General features: G+C 37.4%; 1 protein-coding gene across 3 annotated transcripts in view; it reads left to right on the top strand.

Annotated features, from left to right (window-relative positions):
• SLC44A5 (solute carrier family 44 member 5) overlaps window positions 1-18,578 on the top strand; it is a 412,555-nt gene that overhangs the window by 253,133 nt on the left and 140,844 nt on the right. For all 3 annotated transcript variants that reach the window (XM_025392182.1, XM_025392189.1, XM_025392173.1), the window contains one exon: window positions 15,620-15,668. In XM_025392182.1, the coding sequence (XP_025247967.1) occupies window positions 15,620-15,668 (49 nt within the window). The remainder of the gene's footprint in view (window positions 1-15,619; window positions 15,669-18,578) is intronic.

The raw sequence follows: 18,578 nt of genomic DNA, 5'->3' as shown, positions 1-18,578 counted from the left end.
TACATATTGAGTCAAAAACATAGTGTTAGAATATAAACTTTTTGATCTTGATTAGCTCTTTCTACCACATCTTTTGTTCCTAGCACAAAATACAGTTTATAATTTTTATACAGTATCTTTTAAATTACTTAAGAGTGGTTTATGTCTTCATGTGCATCAACCTTGGTTTTATTTCTTTGTGAAGTTTTCATTAATAAGAATGTGTATGGGAAATTTTTGTTGGTTAAACATAGAGAATTCCATACTTTAAAAGTTTTGACTAAATGTATATTACTAAATAAATAAGCACATCTTACCAACCTCTCATTTATGACTGTGACTGATAACACACAGTGGTGGGAAAGTGGACATTGAGAAATAGACATACATTATGACATAATGAAGAAATGTTTCTCAATTTTAATGTTGACCTAAGTAGAAGAAGGTAGTGAACCCTCCTTGGATTGGTGTCATTGTGGCACAGAAAAGAGGCCCATAGCTCCTTTCTCCTTGAGAACATAGGGCTACCTAAAAGATCTGAGTCAAAAATAGATACCTCAGAAATTCTGGAAAATTCCTGCAAGAGAAAGAAGACCTAGGAAGTTTTACTTAAGAGCTCAAGAGTTGATTGGGCCACTGGATAATCCTTTGATTTTTGTAAGCTTTTCTGTGTTGGAGTGATCAGACCCAACACCAGGTCATGTGGGTGACAAAGTCTGGCGGAGTCAAAGGAATGAGAAAAAGACAGTTTGAGAGAGAAAAAGTGGGACCAGGGGGTCACTGAGAGTGTGGAGGCTGAGAAGGCCCTGAACACGCTATTTATTGGTGCTCAAACAAAGAAACAGGTGGTGAGGATGTGGGGGTTGAAAGGAAACAGCTATTAAGTGAATGAGAAACATATGGCTGCTTGAGATAATGGGAGTGCTAGAAGCTGGGAGCCAGCAAGTCTAGCAGACATGTAAGCCCTGCCTCAGCTTCTCTCCCAACACTCAACTTTTCTCCAAACACTTCCAGATATTTTAATTCAAGTATTCCACCAATCAAGAAGTTTAAGGAATGATTGAAAATGAAATAACCTGAATTATCTTCAGAATGCCTAGAACACCCACCTGCACACAGCTTTAAAGGGTTCAGTCTCAGTCCTCTAAGAGACTTTCCTATAGCACTGGGATGATCAAGGGAATTTATGGTTAGAGAAACAGACATCTATAGTGATTCTATGCATATTGCCTATACATGTTCTTTAGAAGTAGAAACTTTGCTCTAAAATCCCACTGCTAACTTATATTTGGATTCTAAAATATTCATTTTAAAAATCAGTAGTGGGTGAAAGGTCATGTGTCAATTTCCAGGCCTTCAAATGAATAAAATGTGGAAGAAGAATCCTTGGAAAAGTGTTAAGAATAGGTTCTACCTTACACCATATTACACTTTTTGAACCGAAAACTAGAGTTGCCAGCCCTCCTTAGCTGCCTCAGCAGGAGGGAATGACTATTGGCAGAAATATCACTGAAGCAACCAAGTGACTAGAAATTACTTGGAAGTGTACATATTAATCCTGCCTTGTAACTTTGTCATCATTATATCTCTGCAGAAAGTAAGTTGGAAATCCGCCTGGCTGTTCAGGTTTTTAAAATGTGAAAGCAGAACACTTCTTAAGTCAGTTTTATGATGCATTCTAGCCAATGGGTGCATGAGCAGCATTATGAAAAGCCTAACTGGCATCAGCCTGTGTGGAGAGTGAATAAAACATAGCAGAACAAATAATTTTTTAAAAGACAGCTCTAAGAGAAATTCCATTATTTGTTCATAGCAAATATTTAATCAGCATCTACTATGATCCAGAACCACTGTTCTGAGTGGCGGGGCATACAGTAATGAACAAAACAGACAAAGTTCCTGCCCTCTTAAAGCTGACCCTCTTAAATTCCAGTAGGGATGGCTGACAATAAAGAAAACCTCTTTGAGGACTAATAGATAGTCAAGAAATTATTATATCTTGAGTCAGAGAAGTGACTTGCTAAAGTTACACAGATTACCAGCTGTAATCAAAATGATAGCAGATGCTCAGTTGGCTCATTGAATGGACTGTCTCAGTCTCTGAACTTGGATTACTTGAGTCTTTGAAGTAATATTGATAACATGTTTTGGATTTCTTGTTTGGAAAAATGTAACATTTCATTTTCTTCTGTTTTATGAGTGAGATTGCGGGTATGTCTTAGAAAGAGTGAGAGAGAACATACATATGGCCATATGAATCTAACAAACATAAGGATAAGAGGAAAAAACAAGTATCATTTGATTCCATCGATGTAAAGCCAAAAATAGACAAATTATATTATTTAGGAATGTGTAAGAAATAGTAAACTACAAGAAAAGCAAATAAATGATCATCATGAAATTCAAGACAGTGATTACTTTAGCAAAGAAGTAACTGTTTAGTATCCTATTGTACGACTATGTCATTATTTATCTTTTCTGCTTTTGAAAAACATTGTATTGTTTTAAATTTTTGGCTATTACAAATGATGCGGCCATGAACCTTATTATACATGTGTCTTTTTTTTTTTTTTTTTTTGAGACGGAGTCTCGCGCTGTGTCACCCAGGCTGGAGTGCAGTGGCGCGATCTCGGCTCACTGCAAGCTCCGCCTCCCAGGTTCACGCCATTCTCCTGCCTCAGCCTCCCAGTAGCTGGGACTACAGGCGCCCGCCACCTCGCCCGGCTAGTTTTTTGTATTTTTAGTAGAGACGGGGTTTCACCATGTTAGCCAGGATGGTCTCGATCTCCTGACCTCGTGATCCACCCGCCTCGGCCTCCCAAAGTGCTGGGATTACAGGCTTGAGCCACCGCGCCCGGCCTTATACATGTGTCTTAATGCACATACATGTAGTATGGGGTATATATTTAGGACTGAAATTGTTCTTTCATAGGGTCAGATCATGCTAAACTTCTTGAAAACACTTCTACCAATTTTTCTTCTCACTAGCAGTATATAAGACTCCACATCTTTGTCAAGACATCATATTATCAAACTTTTTACTTTTTATGCATCTTTGGGGGATATATAATAATTTCTCTTTGTGGTTTTAATGTATATCTTTCTAATTATTAATGAGATTGAATATGATTTCATTATTTATTGTCCATTTGGATTTTATTCTCTGAAGTTCCTATCCAAGTCTTTTGCTCATGTTTTTATAAAGTTTTGTCTTTAAAAAAAAACAGAAGTTCTCTGATGAGAACACATGGACATATCAAGGGGAACAACACGCACTGTGGCTTGCTTGGGGACTGGCAGTGGGGGAAAACATCAGGAAAAATAGCTAAGAGATGCTGGACTTAATACCCAGGTGATGGGATGAGCTGTGCAGCAAACCACCATGGCACACGTTGACCTGTGTAACAAACCTGCACATCCTGCACATGTACCTTGAAATTTAAGATAAAAGTTGAAGAAAAAAAAAAGAAAAGACAACATAAAGCCCAAAAAGTATCTTGATAAAACACAGAATTTATCTTGGGTATAAGAACGTTCTTAGTCTTTTAATAGTACTCCAAAGAAATCCTGTTTTTCAAAAAGAATAGAACAGATTCCAGTTTTGCTTCAAGGTTCTTTTAATTTAAAGCTCTTTTTAAAAATGAGGTTTTTTTGCCGGGCGCGGTGGCTCAAGCCTGTAATCCCAGCACTTTGGGAGGCCGAGGCGGGCGGATCACAAGGTCAGGAGATCGAGACCACGGTGAAACCTCGTCTCTACTAAAAATACAAAAAATTAGCCGGGCGCGGTTGTGGGCACCTGTAGTCCCAGCTACTCCGGAGGCTGAGGCAGGAGAATGGCGGGAACCCGGGAGGCGGAGCTTGCAGTGAGCTGAGATCCGGCCACTGCACTCCAGCCTGGGCGACAGAGCGAGACTCCGTCTCAAATAAAAAAAAAAAACAAAAACAAAAACAACAACAAAAAAAGAGGTTTTTTACATATTCTGGATATTAGTAATTCAATGTTATCCCTCTCTTTATTGAGCCTTTCATTGAATAAAATTTCTTTTCTTTTTTTTTTTTTTTGGTAAAGCCTACTATTCATTATGAGCAATGCTTTTGGAGGATAGGTTGGGGGAGTAGGGCGACAATTAGAATCTTAGAGACTGGAATGGAAGACTCTTAAAGTGACCAGGCTTTCTAAACCACTCTCAGTACAACCCCTCTAGTTCCATCCTCAAGAACTGATGTTCTTTGTAGAGTTGGGTACATCAAAGTGCATTATCTTGCCACGTGTGACAATGCTTTCCCTTACATTAGAACTCATTTATTGATACCAGTGTAACAGAAGGAAGAAAGTCTGATGCTTCCAATAAATGTAAAAATACCTTATATCTGTCTCTCTACAAATCGACTCACTTTGTAACTAGTTCTTTTTGTGCACTGCTTAATAAATCCTCTCTCTGAGGTCATAATGACTTTATAATTTTACCTTTCAGTTTAGGCTTTTCTATCTGAGATTGATTTTTGTATCTGATGTAAGGTAATGTCCAACTTTATTTCTATTTTTCTTTACAGATATCCATTGTCCTACCACCATTCATTGAATAGAGTGTACACTTACTGATGATTTTTGTCTCTTTGATCAAAATATTGGATAAAATACTGAGAAAGTGTGTTACAATCTCTACCATGATTATGTCTCTTTCTCCTTGTAGTTCTACACATTCACATTTTGAACTTTGTTAAGTGCATATATTTAAAATTATTTCATCTTCCTAGTTAACTGAACCTTTATTATTTTGAAATGACCCTCTTTATTGCTATAGATTGGTTCAAAAGTAATTGTGGTTTTGCCATTCAAAGTATGGCAAAATTCGCAATTACTTTTGCACCAACCTAACAGTAGTATATTTTACTACAATTTTGATTTCCAGAGATCAACTTCAACTCATTCCTTTTGGTTAAAATTCACATGCTTTATCTTTTTCTTTCCTTTTGTTTCAACCTTTTTCTTTTTCTTTTTTTTGAGATGGAGTCTCACCCTGTCACACAGGCTGAAGTGCAATGACACAATCTCGGCTCACTGCAACCTCCGCCTCCTGTATTCAAGCGATTCTCCTGCCTCAGTCTCCCAAGTAGCTTGGATTACAGGTGCATGCTACCATGCCTGGCTAATTTTTTGTATCTTTAGTAGAGACAGGGTTTCACCATGTTGGCCAGGCTGGTCTTGAACTCCTGACCTCGTAATCCACCCGCCTTGGCCTCCCAAAGGGCTGGGATTACAGGCGTGAGCCACCATGCCTGGCCTGTTTCAATCTTTTTCTAGCCTTGTTTTTTGTACATACATATAGCATGTAGTTGGATTTTGTTTTTTATCTAGTATGACAATTTTATCTTTTACAGGCATATTTTGTCCCTTTGTGTTTAATGAAATTGTAAATAAACTTGAGCTTGTATATTTCTTAGCCTGCTTGGGCTGCTATAACATAATACTATATAGACTGGATGGCTGAAATAGTAGACATTTATTTCTCACAGTTCTGGGATTACACGTGTGAGCCACTGCCCCTCGCCCAGCAATTATTTTTTAATATTTTTCATCTCTTTATTTCTCTATGCTACATCTAAATAATTTATGTTGACTTACTTTCTAGTTTGCTAATTGTATTTTCGGCTATGTCTAATCCAATGTCAAATTTATCTACTGAGTTTTACATTTCATTTGTTGTGGCTTTCTTTTTTAGATTCAATTTGCTTCATTTTCAGATCTACTAGGTAACTTTTTAATAGTTCTTCACATTTATCTCCAAGTTTGTGTTTTATTTCTAAAAAATAGTAAATATAGTTGTTTTATAACCTAGGACTAATAATTTAAATATCTGAAGACTTTGTATATCTATTAATGTTTGCTAAAGATCTAATTCTTTCTTGGTGTCTTGTTTCCTGATGTAGCTTTTTTTGTGTGAGCTGCATATTTTCTTTGGAAAACTATTTATGAGAACACATAGAATAAAAGTACATTCCAACAGAGGTCTTTCGTTTTTATCAATCTGTTAGTTTTCTAGGAGCACCTACAGATCGAATAGAGTTTAGATTACTTCACATACACTGCAAATTCAAATGAGGTGTTTTTCCTCATTTTTTTGCTTAGTGCCACCATTCTTAAGGATATGGTGGATTTAATCTGAGGGGATAGCTCTCTGAAGTTCCAACTGTATGGAGGGACAGTCTATTTGAGCCCTCATCTTGAACAGCCTCTGGATTATGTCTTCTGGCCCCCTTACTCATGGAATTTGCTAAGTTGATAAATATCTTTGAGGCTATAATGGCTTTAGTAGTATCTTTCTTTCTCTGGGTCCTCCTTTTTCCTGTATTTTGTCAGTATTTTCTTGTATTTTGTCTGATATTTTTCCACTATTTTGTCAATTTTATAGTGCTTTTAAATATTCTTTAAGCTTTATATCTAAAATTTTTAGTGCTTAGAGAGAGAGAGAGAAAGGGGGGGGAGAGAGAGAGAAAGAGAGAGAGAAGGGAGGTTACAATCCTTTTGGAATTGAAGCTAGCAGGTATAGTTTTTCCTTGCAGATTTATCCTCACAGTTTTGTACTACTGGCATCATGGAAGAACATGAGGCAAATCCCTTTTCTTAAATACTAGGTTTTCCTTTTCTAGCCTTTCACTCTCTCTTCCAAATCTATGCAGAATATAAGAGAAGTAATCCCAAGGTTTTCTTTTGACAATTAGTTCACAATATGTTCAGTCTCTTTATGAAAAATCTATTTTGTGAGAAAAAATATTCACTGACATTTCTGCCTCACATATGGTCCACAGAATTTACAAGTATATAAAATCCAGGCTATTGTATCTTTGACTTTAGCCAGGGAGATAGGACTCCAAAAGAGGGTGAGATCAGCCCTAGGCGTCTATTTCGTATGATTGTCTTAATCTGTAACACACACACACACACACACACACACTCACCACCACTCCCTTAGCCCTGGGAAAGAAGATCTCTCTCTCTCTATCTCTCTCTCTCTCTCTCTATCTCTCTCTCTCTCTCTCTCTCTCTCTCTCTCTCTCTACCTCAATAACAGCTTATGGTGGATAATACAATATGTTGTATGAGTCCCTGTTGTCTGCTGTTTCTCCTGTTTATCGTTCTAAGTGACTGGCCTGACCCATTGGTGAGAGATCATAGTTTACCACCATTTTTGCTCAATTACCCTGTAAATAGAAGCATCCATGTGATACAGATTCTAATAGAATACTCCACCTGTAGTTTTTATTTGGTAGATCATGATGCATTGTGGGTAGAAATCGTACACTAAAGCATGTTTTCTTTCCTACACTTTAGACCCAGGAATAGGGATTTTTTCCCAGTGATTATTAATGTCTATCTTCTTGAGTTGTGGCAAAAGTCAGAGTTGATAAGCAATTTAATTTTATTCTCATCAATAACCTGTGGGCGATATGAGGAAGCAGGAGAGATGTTATCACTAGCTACCAAACTGCTTTATGCATTTGTGATAAACTGACAAACTCTTGATGTTTTTCTTTAGTAGTAGTTATTCTTAAGTTTAATAGAAACTCTTTTACTTAGCTACAACTTTAAAGACAATTTTCCCCTTCTCTACAGAACTTAATTTTTATATTTATTTAATGATGAAAATTATCATTTTCCCCAATCTTTATTCATTTACTGTGCTGCTGCCTGAACTCTGCACTCAGAAAAGCAAGGTGAAGTCACTTATTTTATATTTAGCGCGAATGCATGTGCTGTTCGTTTTCCATCTTTAATTGTGAAGTTGTTATTTTTTTTCGGAGGTAGGGGAAAAGGGTCTGGCATGATAATGAACTGCATAACCTTTGAAACTAGAGGAAAATAAGGAGTTGTTTCAATGTAATTAGAGTATTTCATGGTTCTTTTTTTGAGTGATTCATGTTGAGCAATAAAATACAAATATAGCTAGAAAGAAATGTTAGAAAACCCAAGCTGATAACCTTCAAACTCAATTCATGTTCTTGTTTACTTCCAGACTTTCTTTTTAAATCAATATTGATTCAGAATTTATTTATTCTGAGATGTGTGATTATCCAATAATTCATGGCTGTTCTATAGCACAAATTCACTGCTTTGTCACACTAATCAAGAAAAATCATTTTTTCAAAAGTACATTTCAAATGCCCCCTAAACATCCATCCTTCAGCACTGCCTATAAAATCAGTCTGTTAAGAGGCAGCCTGAGTGCCTCTTAAAGAAGAGAGAAACACCTTCTTTTTAGGTGTTTCTTTTAGTTATTACCTCCAAGGATATAACTGAATTGTTTATGATTTGTGTTCATATAGAGCAAATTATTTCAAATGATGATGCAAACTACTTAAAAACCATCCTAGTGATTCGGAAAATGTTTCTTAAAACAGGAGATTTGACATTCTTGGTAGAATATAAGGTGATTTATCATCTCATATGTTTAGGAAGTTACTCAGACTGGGAGAAAAACAACCATCATAGGTCATGATACCACTGTATTGTTTGGTTTGAAATCAGTGCTGAAGGAATCTCATTTGCATTTCCATTAATCATGCCATGTCCAATGTGGGGTCATGTTTCTGCCTGAGATGAGTTTCTGGAATGCTCATCATTTTCTGCATGAGGCATTGTCATCATTAGGTGATGAAGCAGGGTACCATGCCCTTTCTTTCACCCCCAACAAATGTATTCCTCTGTAATGCTTCTTGAATTACCTCATCCTCTTTCAGAGCTACAGCCTCAGTCAGGCATCTACCATCTTATGTCTGAAATATAACAGTCATTTCCTCATTGATTCATCTGCCTTAACTTTCTTATTTCCTCTGCATCAAATATATAAACACATAACAATTAGGTCGCTTATTCAGAAGACTTTGGGGATAGTGTAAGTCCTCCTCCAACTCCTGATAATGTGCTTAATTCTTCTAACTGCTGTCATGTCTTGTCCCCCAGGCATAGCTCTTTGTTACAGCTCAGCATGTGCTGTTGTCTAGCTTTCACACATGACACATTCTTTCCTCTAAGTATGGTTAAAATTTCTCTCCTTCTAAAAGTTATTCCATAACCATCACATCCAGCTTAGTCACTGAAATCCTTCTAGAATTATTGGTATTATTTGTAGCCAATGTGTCAATTCAACAAGTTGGTTTGTACTGATTCTACACTGATCACTTTCGTTATGTGGATAATTTACATTTTACTGTTTCCCATGTTAGTTGGTCTCCTCCAAAGACAGAAATTGTTTCCAAACTTTTTTCCCCTCCGCTATCAATCATTTTATGGATGACAAAACGGAAGTTTAGAGGGGCAAAAAGTAATTCTCCCAAGATCATACTGCTTATAGATGATAGAAATAACATTTTATACCAGTTAATTTGATACCCAATTTTTATTCACCAGTGTGGGATACTTTCTCCCTTATTTCCTTTGTTAGCTTCTACTTGCCTTAACATTACAATCAGATACTGAATTCGTGTTGGTGATAAGGGGAGTAATTTGTCACATCAGTGCACTTCTAGGAGTGTATTAACTTCCTTTAATCTAAGTTGAAATTTATCTAAAGTGATTTGCTGGTGACTGACAAGATTGATCCTCTAGTTGTATTTTCATAATCTAAATTAATTATACAAGATATCAAAATTACATTGACATTCTTTTAAAACTTATTTTGTAAATATTGAATGCCTGCGGTGTGTACAACAGGCACTAATGTAGGTAACAGGAACAGAGAAATAACCAAGATCTCATTTCTACCTTAGAGAAACTATGTAGTAATCCAGTAGGATAAATAGTCATATGTATTAGCTTCCTATTGCTGTGGTAATGAATTACCACAAACTTGTGGCTTAGAAAAACACAAATATATTATCTTACATTTCTAGAGGTTAGAAGTCCAAAATACATCTCAATGAGCTAAAATCAAGGCATTAGCAAGATATCCAGGGGAAATCCATATTCTTACTTTTCCCAGGTTCTAGAAGCTTCTGTATTCCTTGGCTCGTGACTCTCTTACATCTTTAAAGCCAGAAATGGCCAGTTGAGTTTTTCTAACATTGCATCATTCCAATCTTGTTTCTGTTGTCATCTTTCCTTCTTTGACTCATCTGCTTCCCTCTTCCCTATATAAGCACCCTTGTGATCACGCTGGGCTCACCCAGATAATCCAGGCTAATCTCACCATCTCATAGTCCTTAATTTATTCACATCTGCAAACTCCCTTTCCTTATATTAGGTAACATATTTATAGGGTCCAGGGATTAGGATGTGAACATATTTGGGAGGCCATTATTCTATCTACCACAACATGTAAACAGATAACCTGTAATACAGTGTCGTAAGCACAACAATGCAAATGGAATTACTGCGTCTCAGAGATTAATGGAATTAGCTGCTTTGGAATGGAATTCCTTGAAAGTACTCAGGATTGATCTCCTGTCAAAGTGGGTAGAATTAACTTTGGCCCACTTTGGCACAGTGGCCAATAGAATGTTTTTTTTCTTGTCCTTCTTGAGAATCAGTAGCAAGTTTGTGAGGGGAAGTGTAGGCCTCCTTTAGCCATCACCAAGGGAATAAGGAAGAGAAAGTCACATTACTCAGAGGGAACAGAATATGAAAAGGGGGGAACTATAAATAGTACAGAATTGCATAAGACCAAGTTCAAAGAGGGGCATTATAAGAAATAAGGCTGGTGAGATGAGCCATAATCATAAAAAGCCATGTGTGTTGGGCTAAGAAGTGGAAATATCATCCTGTAAGAAATGGCAAAGAACATGATTCCTTATTATTTGGTGAGACTTAGAGGAAAACAGAACCCTTTCTTTCAATGAAATGACAGGCCCTCTTTTATAGACATACTATAAAGCATATTTTTAAAATAAAATAAAACACATGCATAATTATTCACAATTCTCTGCTGGCTATTGTTGTATATTAAAGTCTTAATTTTGTACTGCTCCATTTTTCCATGTTCACTGGAAAGTTATCTGACCTGCTTACTCATAGTAGGTCTCTTTTAAATTCTAGAACATGTATTCATCCCACCTTAGTTACTTTTTTGCTCTCTGAATTAATATTAGGTTCTCAGAAGGAGAATATTCCTGCAGGAATAAAATCAAATGTTTTGGATTTTTACTTTTTACAGCTTATCAATGGTAGTTATATTGTCATTTTCTTTGAGAAACAGATTACTTTTAAAGAAAAGAGACTTTCTAAGCATGACTGGCTGCTTTATGTTGCCATTTGCTTTCAATGGAGCCATGTGAAATCTGCACCTATGAATTGAATTAATTACCTGAACTATTTTCCTTAATCTTCATAAATTATTTCTGGTTCAGCAATTGCATTGTATGGTTGCAATAGCAACTGTTAACCACAACAACAAATGTGTAGTTGTCTTTTATAAATGTTTTCCAATGATTCTAAATAAGACAATAAATTTGGTGATCAGAAAGTCAAATGACTTAAGAAGCTTATAAAATATTATATAATTTTAGGGGTTTTTTTCTTTAAGTGAGAAATATGAATTGCATTCGAGGAGCTAAGCCACATGACAGGGAGCCACTGTGGGTTTTTTCATTTAGCTGGCCCCTCAGTCTATTTATTCCAGAGATTCAATTAGAGTACTGAGGGCCCCCATAAAAGCACTGCCCTCTATTGATTTGCAGGATATAAAAAATTTGCATGACAGTACAAATTCTGCCGGCACATGGGGGCAGGGTGAAGTAATCACTTTCCAGCTGTCATTACTATACAGAATCAGCTCAATCTTATCATCTGACTGTGGTTTTAGTGTATTTTCAACTGAAATATGAAGCAGCCAGGATTTACCATCAGGAAGTGTCAGCTTTTCTGGCAGATTCGACAATGGCATTTCATTTACACTGCAATCCACTTTCTCTCTTGGTGAGGTACAAATCACAGAAAAATTGGAAGCCAGCCTAAATACTTTTAAGCTGATTTTGCCTAACTTTAATGTAAACAGCAAATAATTACAAAATCAATATGAGTTATTAACCCCTTTAAACCTGTCTTCTCCTTACTCATCTATGGAATTACTTTAAAATGACCAATGAGCAGCTTACTGCTAAATGGCTCAGCACAGGCTTTGGCATTGGACAGTCTGCCTTTCAATGCCACCTCTGCCTCTTGTTAGCTGGGTGAGCTAGGGAAAATTATCTCACCCTTCTGTACCCAAACTTCCTCATTTGTAAAATAGAATAATAATAATGGCATATTTTAGTACATTGAAATGGCATGAATTTTTAGAAACATTAAATGACATAATAAATACACTAGGGCTATTCCACTGCACTGCTCAGAGAAGTACAATGTGTTCTATGTGGAATTGTGCAAGATGGCAGACCTATGTGTAAAGCACTAGAGTAGTCCCTGGTACAAATAAAATTAAGACACATGCACACATATGTTTATTGCAGCACTATTCACAATAGCAAAGATTTGGAATCAACCCAAATGTCCATCAGTGACAGACTGGATTAAGAAAATGTGGCACATAGACACCATGGAATACTATGCAGCCATAAAAAAGGATGAGTTTGTGTCCTTTGTAGGGACATGGATGCAGCTGGAAACCATCATTCTCAGCAAACTATCGCAAGAACAGAAAACCAAACACCGCATGTTCTCACTCATAGGTGGGAACTGAACAATGAGATCACTTGGACTCGGGAAGGGGAACATCACACACCGGGGCCTATCATGGGGAGGGGGGAGTGGGGAGGGATTGCATTGGGAGTTATACCGGATGTAAATGACGAGTTGATGGGTGCTGACGAGTTGGTGGGTGCAGCACACCAACATGGCACAAGTATACATATGTAACAGACCTGCACGTTATGCACATGTACCCTAGAACTTAAAGTATAATAAAAAATAAAAAATATAAAAAAAAAATAAATTTTATAGAATTTATGATCTTTCCTTTTTCTTGAAATACTTTGACTTTCTTGAATGTCTGTGTCTCTTCCTAAAACTCTGTCACTGGCTCCTCACATCTAATGGTAGTGTTTCCCAAAACTCATACACATCATGATGACCTACTTTTCTCCTCATTTTCTCCATTAGGTTGGTCTGTTAAGTAGAACTAGACATAATGACAGTGTGTAAAAAGGGATGTAGTTATACAATTGAGATGAAAATCAAATAGCTTAATGGTTCCCAAATCTGCCTGTGCATCAGAGTCAGTTAGTGTGGGTCATTTAAAAATACAGATTCTCAGGCCCATTCCTCAGATCTATGGAATTGGAATATTTGATATGGGGGATTGTTGGAATCTTGTACCCCTAAAAGTTTTTGAGCTATTTCAGCTATTCAGACAGATTTGGTAACTGAAATCTAGAACCAGGAATGTTGCAAATATTAATGTTCAAAATCAGAGTGAAAGATTCAAGTCAAAGAGCACAGGGTCAGAGCATGAGCAGAAAATGAAGTCAAAGTTGAGTGTTAGGAGCTTGTGAAACCTGTTCATTCATGACCCGCCCTGTGCCCCACAGCATTCTCTATCGCAGCTCTCACTGCACAGTGTTGAAATGTTTCCAGCTTATGTTTCTTTTCTTTCCTTCCTTTCTCCTTCCTTCCTTCCTTCCTTCCTTTCTTCCTTCCTTCCTTCCTTCCTTCCTACCTTCCTTCCTTCCTTCCTTTCTCTCTCGTTCCTTCTTTCTTTTTTTCTTTCTTTTTTCTTCCTTTTTTCCTTTCTCTTTTTCTTTCTTTCTCTCTTTCTTTCTTTCTCTCATCTGTCTTGCTCTCTCACCCAAGCTGGGGTACAGTGGCACAATCTCAGCTCACTGCAATGTCCACCTCCTGGGTTCAAGGAATTCTCATGCCTCAACCTTTGGAATAACTAGGACTACAGGTGTGCACCATCACGCCCAGCTAATTTGAGGTTTTGCCATGTTGCCCAGGCTGGTCTGGAACTCCTGGCCTCAAGCAGTCCACCAGCCATGGCTTTTCAAAGTGCTAGGATTATAGGTGTTAGCCACCCATGTCCAGCCCTCTTGAGCTTATATTTCTTATTCAAGTATGAGACTCATAAAGGCAGACTTAGTCTGAAAAATTCCTTTTCATATCCTCACACCACGTGTTCATGGCAAGGATCCAAAAAATGTTATTAAAATGAATTGTTAAAATGTAAGCCGAGAGAGCGAATTGTTAATAGGACTCTTTGGCTCTTTTGTTACATATAAACAATCTGAACTAGTTAAAAGTGAGAAAAGGGAACACAGTTTGAGACTGTAAGGTGTCTCATGAAACTCAACTCTGAGCTTCAGGTAAGAACCAGACCACAAGATAAAGGCTGTTAGGACCATCATCTCTGTTTCTCTTTGAACATTTACTTCAATAACTTCTTTCTGAAAGCCAGATTTCTCTGCTTCTCTTGTTTTTGAGGTTTATATTTTGCAGTTCGTCTTCCACTGAGAATAACTCATTGTCTATTCTAATTCTAAATTCCTGGGACTGAGAATCTGACTGGCCCAGCTTGGATCCAATATCTAAACCAGATCCAGTTGGCCATGGCCAGAAAACAGGCACAGAGAAGAAATGTCACGACTAAAGACCCACTCCTGTGGATTGGGGGACAGAGGGATGGTCAGTGCTCAGATAAAGTAGACTTAAACACTTTTAATATTATCTGTTGCAGTGAAGCAGAGTCAGATAAGCTGTGCGAAAAAGAGAAGCAGACAGTGTGCTAGAGAACTTGGCACTGAAGTATATATCAACTGTCTCAAACAGGAAAATTTTATCTTTTATTCAGGACCAGACCTTTTTACAGGGACAAATCCCTAGAGGAACACGTGGGAGTGCTTAGGTTGTAGGAGAAGAGTCAAGAGTTTGGGGACTGCAAAGTGCACACCTTTGGCCAGGAAAGACTTTACATAACTTGTTACTGGGTCTGCCCACACAGGACATGCAGGGAGAAAAAAGCCATTCCATGTGTACTTTTACTGTTTAAAGAAAAGGGCAATATATCACAATCATAATGCAGCAGAGTGACAAGGGCACCTTCCCAGATGGCATGAAGTCTGCCAGTAGATTGAAAAAACTGAAATAAAAATGTTTCTATAACAGAACATTAATTTTTATGTACCATACAGCCAACATGATAGAGACAGACAGTAACTAGTATTTGAACTTCTCGAAGGAAGGCCTAATCTACTGAGAGGAATGGGAATACTGGGATAAGGAGGCATCTCATATTGAACTGTGCACCTCATTAGTCCTCAGCAACACTTGGTGATGGAAGATGGTAAAATTGTTTTGCAGACCATAAAGGCTTCAAGTTTTGCTATCCTGGATATAATCTTTAATGTTGGTGCTCAGTATGGTGGGAGGATACATTCTCCAGGTGTATGGAACAGTATGGTGGGAGGATACATTCACCAGGTGTATGGAATATGTTCCTTAACCACTCTTCCCAGTCCTCCTTCTAAGCTGGAGAGAGGAGAAAGAATTGACAACCATAACCAAGACATACTTATGTTTCATCAAACCAAAGTATGAATTCATCACTGCACTGAGCAGTGGACTAACCAATATGTAGATTTTTTTTATTAATATTTTATATTAATTTATTTGCTGGCTTATATGCTTAAAAGGTCTTTGTTTTAAATGCAGGTGATCCAAGGACATATGACCCAGATTTCAAGGGGCCTGTTTCCAACAGGTAAGCAATTATTTTTGGGGGAATATGCTTTTTTTAAACATACACAGAAAGCTTTGGGGGATGGGGGAGGTACTATTTTCCAATCAATGGAGAATTATGTCTACTGTGAGGGGACAATGACTTATTTCTGCCTAAATGTCACCTTATTTACACAGGGAAAGTACAGAGAATAAATCTTTCCATGAGTCATGAATATCTTCTCCCGTTAGCAAATGAACTGCCTTACATTATTAAACTAAGTGTTTGTACTTTTCAAAAAGAGAAGCGAAAAAAATGCTTTATGAGATTTAACCACTTTGTAGAGAAGCAAACTCATTCAAGCAGTTGTTTTATGCACTTGTTTACTCTGGGACTTACCAATGCAAATGCAGAGTTGCCATGCCATGCAGAGTTCTATGCCAAGTATTTGTGCTGCTCAGCTTCCAAGATCAGGGTGCTTTCTCAGAGGCAGTCATTCACCAGTGCATCATGTGCACTTTAGGATAGTTTAAAATGCTCTAGGGAAATATGTGCTCATCTCAGCTGGTGCTTCCTCCCCTTCCAAGGTTCTGTGCCATTTTTAAATTAGCCAGCAATTCATAGTCCTCTTATTATTTATTTTAGCCTCTATTTGCAAGCTTTTTGCTAATCACAAAGGGGATTGTGGGGTAAAATGGCTACATATGGAGGGAAGACTACACAGTTGGTGGCTGTTTTTTGCTTAACTTTGATTTCTGGCAGTTGTATGTCATAATGAACCGTGATGTGAACTAGCGATCAGCATGCTCATTTGCACGTGCCAACCGTCAGTATGTACATTAGCATTTACTGTTATGTCCCTGTAATAGCCCAGCTTTAAAAAGATGTATATTCAGTTTGTTCTAATTTTGTGGAAAAAAAAAAAAACAAGTCATTTGTTTCAGGTTACTCATTTAAAGGCGTACTTAGAATAAAGGTGCCTTCTTTAAAATGAGCCCAAAATCTCTCCATTCTCTCCATGGTAACACCATGAATACATTTTGTTGTCTAGTATACAAACAGCCTCATTCAGTGTGGTGGCTACTTTTACTATCATTACATCCATTTTACAATAACTTATTTGTAAGCATCAAATATAGCCTATTGACTTCAAGGAAACTTCAGGTATAAATCAGATTCAGCAGTAATAATAATTATAATAAATAGGCTGACACATTTAGAAGGAGGAAATACAGATTACAGGTTTCTAGGCCATAGATAAGAAAGCAGAATTAGGCCTGGCTGGTTTTAGGTGTAGTAAAAGAGGTGAGATCTCCTGTCTTCCATTATGTAGAATTTAATGATGGAACCGGGTAGTTCAGGTAAAGTCTAAATGACTGTGATAATCACTGTGAGGAAAGTAATTTATTTTTACCTGGGGCCTTTTGTGATGTCTCCGGTACCACAAAGACCTTCAAAGGTGAACTGGTCATTCTGTGGGCATACCTTCCTCTGCCTTCAATCCAAGAACAGAGGAAAGCATTGTAAAATCGTGGGGGCATAACTACAGGAAGACGTAGTTGGCCCATTTGTAACTTTTTCTGGCAGCAGGGTTCTATACTGCCCTTACTGGGAAAATAATCAGGGTGCTTAAGGAGCAAGTAAGAAGCCCCCAATTCTCCATATTGCCTTTAGCAGCAGGACTGGCTTTATAATAACACCTTGTGCTTACATCATGCAGCTCTCCTGAAAAATCCAAAATGTTATTGGATAATCAGACAGACTCTTCAGCATTCTCTGCTTGTCAGTCCACTATGTTCTGTTTTCTTCTCTCAGTTCACAAGGGCAGTATTTTGTGCCTAGTCACCACACAACTGTATTTGTTTTGAGAAAAGATGAAGGGGTAATGGTCATGCATAGGAGAGGTGAACTCAGTGTCTCATTTGTTCTCATCTACCAAGAACTGGGTGTATGAGAACTATTGTCTAATAACCAAGGAAAGATGATTTTGATAGTTTAAGGTGTTTCCCCAGGCCCTTTTCACAAAGTAGATATTCAGGCCCCAAGATTTCTCCCTGATATTCAACAGAATCAAAAAATGATTGATTAGTTAAAAAGGTATTCAGAATTACCCTTGGCATTAGACATTGGAAATGAATACACGTAGAAAACTAAGAAATAAAAGCTTTCTGATAAGATGCTACATGAGAAATTCATCTCATAATGTAGACCTAACTAAATTTTATTTAATGGAGAATTGGTATGCTTTCTTCTGTTAGGTAAGAACCATGTAATCCACTGTTTCTCTTCCTGTACTGCCTTGTAGGAAGCCTGCTGATAAGCCCACTTATTTTTGAGGATAAGAACATCCCATCTTTGTGTTATTACCAACTAGTGTAATTCTTCTGATAGAGTTAGGGGTACTATACACATTTATTTAAGGAGTGAAGGAAAGAAAACAAGAATGGGAAGGAAGCAGTGTGACATAGAATCCAGGGATAAATACAAGGATGAACTTCAAAGGAGGCTGAGTAACGGCTATAGCATTATCACACTTGAGACAAAATAGTCAGCATGTGTAAGTGAGGCTTCACTTATGGGTTTAAACTTCACGACTTCTAGGTCTTTATTTAAAGTTCTTGCTAAGATGCTATCAGAACCCTCTACCATTTTCAGATGCCATTGGTGTGATATTGGGTTCATGTTCCTAAACAAGATACTCTGCTAACGGGAAAGTAGTAGCAGAGTTCTCTGAGCTATTTGCATTACTAGGTATCATGGAATACACCTCATACTATTTCTCAAGTCAATTAGTTTGTATAAAGTGTCTACAGGGGGCATGACACTGCATATGATGTGGATCTAAGTATGCTGTGTCAAGGGAGGTCAAAGATTTACAGGTCCCTCATACAAAAAGTTCAGCCTATTCTGTTTATCTCTCTTTTTTATGTTAGGGCAAAGTCATTAAAATGT

The sequence above is a fragment of the Theropithecus gelada genome, chromosome 1 (genome assembly GCF_003255815.1).
Source record: "Theropithecus gelada isolate Dixy chromosome 1, Tgel_1.0, whole genome shotgun sequence".
Classification (NCBI taxonomy): Eukaryota; Metazoa; Chordata; class Mammalia; order Primates; family Cercopithecidae; genus Theropithecus; species Theropithecus gelada.
This window is presented reverse-complemented; position numbering and strand designations above follow the sequence as displayed.